We start from the raw sequence: 6400 nt of genomic DNA, 5'->3' as shown, positions 1-6400 counted from the left end.
AGAGGCAGGAGGATTTCTGAGTTCGAGGCCAGCCTGGTCTACAAAGTGAGTTCCAGGACAGCCAGGGCTATACAGAGAAACCCTGTCTCAAAAAAAATCAAAACAAAACAACAACAACAACAACAACAAAAAGAAAGAAAGAAAGAAAGAAAGAAAGAAAGAAAGAAAGAAAGAAAGAAAGAAAGAAAAGATAATTTGAAAAGATACGCTGTCAGCTCCACCGAGCAGGAGTCTGAATGGCTCCGGGAAGTACCTGGATCTTGCCGGCTTTCAGAGCAGCAAACATGCACTGTGCCGTGTTAAAGGCATGCCTCCAATTGTGGTAGGCAACGTTCTTCCGATAATTCTTCTTCACACTTAAAATCCACCTGCAAAGAACCTGTAGGAAGTGGGTGCAAGGAGTGACAGCAATTGCCGAGTTAGTCACACATTTTCTAAGTTCCAGGTTGCCCGCACTGTTCACTTTCAATCCCTACAAGCGTGAGGGAGGCACACATGACATTCGATCACTTGACAGACGAAGGAGCCAACTCTCAAACAGGCAACCTGCGATTGGTGTTTGTTCATAAGGGGGCGGGGCCAGAATTCAAGCATTACCAGTTCAACTGAAACCTACCAAGCAGACTTAGTTAAGTTAGGTGACAAAATAGGTAATATCTCAAAGAAAGGTACTTTGTCATAGGTAGGACACCAAGTACCTTTATTAAAAAAAAAAAATTCCCCCATGTCATCATTAGAATCCCGAGTCATATGTGCATGGATGTTTAGAAATGAGTTCTCTCAGGTTCTCGTGTGGTGCACTTGTGAAGGTATTTAGTCCAAGGATCTAAGTTAGGCTGGGTTGAGGTATCCAGCTCACGTCTCAGGACAAATTAGAATTACAGATTTTAATGCCTTCTACATTAGATCTTTAATGGCTTAGGTTCTGCCTAATGCACTTAATGCCTTGCTACCAAGAAATCAAAATTTGAAGATACTGTATAAACCTCCTGGGACGCATAAGGAAAAAAATTATTTTAAAACATGGGAAGCAGGAAAAAGGCAAAATTGTTCAAGCAAGTCTTCCAAGCTGGGTTTAATTTAACTTCTAAAGGGGATATTAAATAAAACCCTCAGGGACTCGTGATCTGAGCATGGTGGTTCTGCTTGTGTTAGCAGTCTGCTTCTCCTCAAAATCTGAATGATTTACTACGAGTTTTGGAGAAACAAACACGGGCTTTCCTGAGTGTGTCCGTGGGGATGTTGCAAATTCAAAGAGCATTTTCTTGGGGTTGGAAAAAGTATATGGGAAAAGCATGGCAAGTGTCCATCCTTGTGATTGGCTCTGGGGGCTGAGCGGGAATCTCCTCCCTGTTGGTAGAAACTGCTCAATCACGGGGGACTTAGCATGATCCCTTTTTTCCAGATGACCTTTTCTTCTAGTTCTCAGTTGAGTTCACAGGGAATTCGCCCCCCCTAACAACGTTGGGATCTCTGGACTGTGGGCCCTGGGAGCTGCCTAGTGTAAGTACATTGGTGTGCCTGCGGTGGGTGTGTTCTCCCTGGGCCTTGACATCTCAGTACCGATCTCCTTCCTCTGGAGATTTCTGAACAGTCCGGTGTGGAGATAACAGATCAGCTACAGCAGGAGGATTTTAAATGAAAGCCCCAAGTTTTACTTTGATGTGTTTTGAGAGTATGCATTGGCATCACATAGGAAACTAATTGTGACTAATGAAAGCAGCAAGAAAATCATCAGGAAGACTGCAAATTTGGTGTCTACGTACATCTTTCACTGGTTCAAAAGCGTAAAGCTGCTGCTATTGAATTGTGTATACATACCCTGCAATTGAATCAATGGCTAAAGTCATTCCTAACTCTTGTTTGGAATTTGATAAAACGTATGAGGCTTGGAGCCTTTTGAGGATGGTCCCCTCCATCCCAGCATACATTGCACCCCACTTCCTGAGTCTCTGGGGGAGGGAGAACTGAAGCAGGGCTCAGGTTAATTCTCAGTAAAGAGGCTTGGTCGGAAGTTGATAACACCTTTGAGGAAGGCCAAAGACTGCCTTGGATAAGGGACAGTCTTAAAGACAGTCTTAAGAGTACAACTGCTGCCAGGAGGTGGGAAGATGAAGCGCCTAAGCACAAGTTAAGAAAGGAGAAGACTCAGACCTCAGAAGCTGTAGTCGTGGGTGCAGTAATCACGAACTCACTGTGAAGCCTGCCTAGTTCTAATCCAAGGAGAATAACATTTTCTTCCCCCTCTTCGTCTCTCTTCTTTCAGAACCAAACTGACCCAAACCTTAAACCTGATTGCCCTGTCTCTGGGCATTTTTCTTTTTCTGAAAACCCCCCAACCCCAGCAGCTGCTCACAGACTTGCTGAGCCTGTGTGGGCTCTGGACCTCCCACTCACAAAGCCTGACATTTCGCTCCCTCCGTTCCTGGCAGCTGCTGAGACCCACAACTTACCGTCCCTGCGATTTCTCTCAAACTCCAATAAAAGGAGCCTCAAGTTTCTACATCTGTTTAAAAATTCTTTTCCTCCGTGACTAAGAAGCTGCAGAAAGGACCTGTCCCCCCCCCCCAGTGACAGTGGCTGAGGTACAGCAAGCAAGGGCAGCTCAGGGGTGGGGGTGGGGGTGGGGGGCAGAGACAGAAAGGGCAGAAGTGGGAATACAATCAACAAGTGTTGTCCTACTAAAGTGGATTGTTTCAGAGACCACTAAACAGGCAATGGCTGCCATCAGCATAAATTAATAGTGAAGGTTTGTTGTTCTGTGTGAGATGTCTTGGTAGGGGCATCCCCTCTAGCAAGCAATTTTAATTTTCTCCATCTAAAATTATATTGACAATAAAACCCGAAATAAAAGAGACGACTAGACAGAGCACAGGGAATTCAATCATAATAATCCCAAGGCCCAGGTTGATGTTGCCTAGAGTAAATATAAACAAACGTGGTTTTGCTCTGTTTTGTTTTCATCTAAGTTCCTTAGACCACAGAGTGCCAATATTCCATAAAATTCCTTCACCTTGTTAAAGTTTTATGTAAAGGAATTAAAATCTTTTACCCCTCCCCCATCCCCACCCTCACTCCCTGTCTTGTGCAATTTTTCTGCAAATCTATTAATCTCATCCACCTGGTAAAGCTTTTGTTTATGCTAAGGGCTTCCTGCGTTCCTGGAACGAACTCTATGGCCAGGAGCAGCCCGTCCCTTTCCTTCATTTCCTTCACTGACTCTTTTAAAACTAACCAGGCTCAAAGACAGTGAGGCCAGAAACTGGCCAGTGGGGAAAATACACAGCCACCATGTGCATTAGAATAAAACCAACGTACACTCCCTACCCTGGTGTGCTTGCTGGCCACAGAGCTCCACTTTTTTTGCAAAATGAAATTGCCTTGCCTGTCTACTTTATTCATGTGTTTCTCTGAGAAACACTGCATTATCTATCATTTGTGTCTTTTACATTCAGATAGAAATTATATACAGAGGAAAGGAAAGTAGGTGAGGAGTATTTTCCTATGGGTAGGAATCCAAGGAAATGATTGCTAGAGAAACTGAGTATCTGAATTACCCAGTCCTCAAATGCTACCCAACAGCCAAACAAAACGTAAATCAACAAGAGTTTTTTTAAAAAAAAAAAAATCACATCCCTGTGCTCCAGCCAAGCCCTTGGAGTAGAGTCCGTGTTAGTTACAGATGTGGACACTCCAAGGAACACATGGATCCGATCAAGGTATTAAGTAAAACTGGGATCCACGTGTAATGTAGGGCTTCTAACTCGAAATGTGAACTTATTACACTCACAAAGCAGACTTTTTTTTTTAATGATTTATTTATTTCATGTATGTAACTACACTGTCTCTGTCTTCAGACACACCAGAAGAGGGCATCAGACCCCATTACAGATGGTTGTGAGCCACCATGTGGTTGCTGGGAATTGAACTCAGGACCTCCAGAAGAGCAGCCAGTGCTCTTAACCACTGAGCCTCACGGAGCTGACTTTTAAAGTGAGTCCTATCTTGTACAGTGGAGAAATTTGATGGTGATTTAGCATATTCAAATTTTATCTAAAGGTGGGATAACTGACGTGCTCTCGATATCTATAGAGTAAGCAGAATAGCACAAGCACACATTTTCACAAGCATGTGATATATATATATATATATACATATATACATATATACGTAATTCACACGGACGCCCAGAGAGTAGCAACATCATTTACTCTAAGAGGTGTGGAAACTGAGACTATGGAGATAAACTGCCAAAGCGAATTTGTGCTAATCACTGAGAGAGCTATGAGTGACACCGTGACATTTCTACTCCACGCTGGTTTGGGTTCTTCATCTGTGAATGACATTCATTCATGAGAGCTCGTTGGAATAACTAGACAACATGATATCCCTTAACTAACACCCAGGCAGGAGTGACACATCATTAGCCTATTTGTATTGTTGGGTTTTCATCTTTAAAAAAATATATATAATATAAACTTTGGTTAAATAAAAAATCATAATTAGACTCAGGTCTCTGGGACCACAAAGGACATGTTATGAACCTTAGCTATATTTACCCTTAGTTTTCTTTCCATACGGTGAGGTCTTTGAGAGCATGGCTCACTCATCGTTGGAACCACACAGGACCCTGAGAAACTTCTCCCTTTAGGAATTAATGGAAGGCTGAGCAATGAAACCTTAAAGACCTATAAATGTTTAGATAGGAAATCTATATTTGGAGACTGGGGTTCAAAAGGGTCTCATTTCTGCTCCACAGAGATGACCTCCTTTGAGGAGTCTGGCCCCACAACAGGCACCTATGGCCCTGGTCCGTTCTGCATCGTTAATCACAACCCTGGTGATGACAGTCTTACTTCCCTGCTTCAGTGAGTCACCAATGGTGCCAGGAGGCAGCCACTGCTCTTTGATGGCTTGCCAGTCTACTTGTTCTGCTGTTCGTCTTTCCAGAGGCTTCTCTGGCCACCCTCCCCTTGACCCATGTTCCACCCAGAATCTCCTGCCACCTGATTTTGCACTACTGCCGTCACTTTAAGTAAGATCCTCCTGCATTCTTCAACCTGGTGCTTGATACATGGCAGGAGTCAAAAAAGATGTATTTTTAATGACTGATGGTTAAGCAACAATATGTTAATCAGTAAAACGGAAAAATCCCTATTACATGCCAGCAGTCAGATCCAATTCTCTATCTTATATATACGTTGAGTACACACACACACACACACACACTCACTGCTTTCCTACCTCATGTTTCATCTGGAAATTCTGCACAAGGTTGAGGTCAGTGAACATCCGAATTGTACACAGTGCTGTTTCCAGATCAGACAGCTCAAAGTCACTGAAGCTGAAGTCGGTAATTTTAAGGGTTTGGGCCGATGGTACCACAGCAGCCTTAAAAAAAGAGAAATTAAAGCTACAAACTAGGATAGTGGTTACTCACAATGCCTTAACTTTTCTATAGGGAAGCAGAAGATCTCCTTTATTTTTCCTTTCATATTGCTTCAATATTGAAATATTCGATATTTCAAGTTCAAATCTAGGATCTTTCCTTAAGTGCCCTTCTGTTAAAGGTTTGTTCTCCAGGCTAGCGCTACTGGGCTGTCTTAGTTAGCTTTTCTATTGCTGTCGTAAAAAAACCAGGACTAAAAGCAACTTGGGGTAGAAGAGGTTTATTTCGTCTTACAGCTTGTAGTTGGTCCATCATCTATAGAAGGCCGGGATAGAACTCAAGGTAGGAACCTGGTGGCAAGAACTGATGCAGAGGCCATGGAGGAGTGCTGCTTATTGCTGTGGTCTTTATGGCTTACTTAGCCTGACTTCTTATAGCACCGGTCCAATGATGACACTGCCCACAGTGACCTGTGCCCTACCGTATCAATCAAGAAAATGCACCAATGGCTTGCCCACATGCCAATCTGGTGGGGACATTTTTTTTTTTCAATTGAGGCTTGCTCTTCCAAAATGGCTCTAGCTCAAGCTTATATAAAGCTAGATAGCACACGGGAGGTAGTGGAATATTTTAGAAGCAGGCTCAATTAGATTTACAGGAAGAATGCTCTAGAATGTGAGACTATGAAGCCTTCTTTTCCTCTTTCAGTCATGGAACAAGCAGCTTTCTCTGCAAGGCTTCTCCAGTAATGTACTGTGTGAACTCCAGACCCGCAAAACAGTGCAGGCAACTTGTTTACATAGTACAAACTCTGAAAGAATAAGCCCACGCAAACATCCTCGTTTTTTTTTGTTGGTTACCTCCAGTATTTTGTTAAGCAATGGCAAACTGCAATATACTAGAAATCCTTATCACAGGAACTCTCTACACCTTTAATACTGAATCATGTAGGGTTAACATGATTTCGGACAGGTGAAAGAGAAAAGAGGCTTGCTACTTCACACAGTAAGT

At 43.0% G+C, this 6400-nt stretch overlaps 1 protein-coding gene across 3 annotated transcripts in view; it reads right to left on the bottom strand.

Annotated features, from left to right (window-relative positions):
* The window catches only part of Pde5a (phosphodiesterase 5A), a 124954-nt gene that overhangs the window by 30906 nt on the left and 87648 nt on the right, over positions 1-6400 (bottom strand). For all 3 annotated transcript variants that reach the window (XM_021157938.2, XM_021157939.2, XM_029475581.1), the window contains exons 12-13: positions 5245-5391; positions 254-379 (exon numbers count right to left, since the gene is read on the bottom strand). In XM_021157938.2, the coding sequence (XP_021013597.1) occupies positions 254-379; positions 5245-5391 (273 nt within the window). The remainder of the gene's footprint in view (positions 1-253; positions 380-5244; positions 5392-6400) is intronic.

The sequence above is a fragment of the Mus caroli genome, chromosome 3 (assembly GCF_900094665.2).
Source record: "Mus caroli chromosome 3, CAROLI_EIJ_v1.1, whole genome shotgun sequence".
Taxonomy (NCBI): Eukaryota; Metazoa; Chordata; class Mammalia; order Rodentia; family Muridae; genus Mus; species Mus caroli.
Note: the sequence above shows the minus strand (reverse complement) of the source record. Positions and strands in the feature narration are given on the sequence as shown.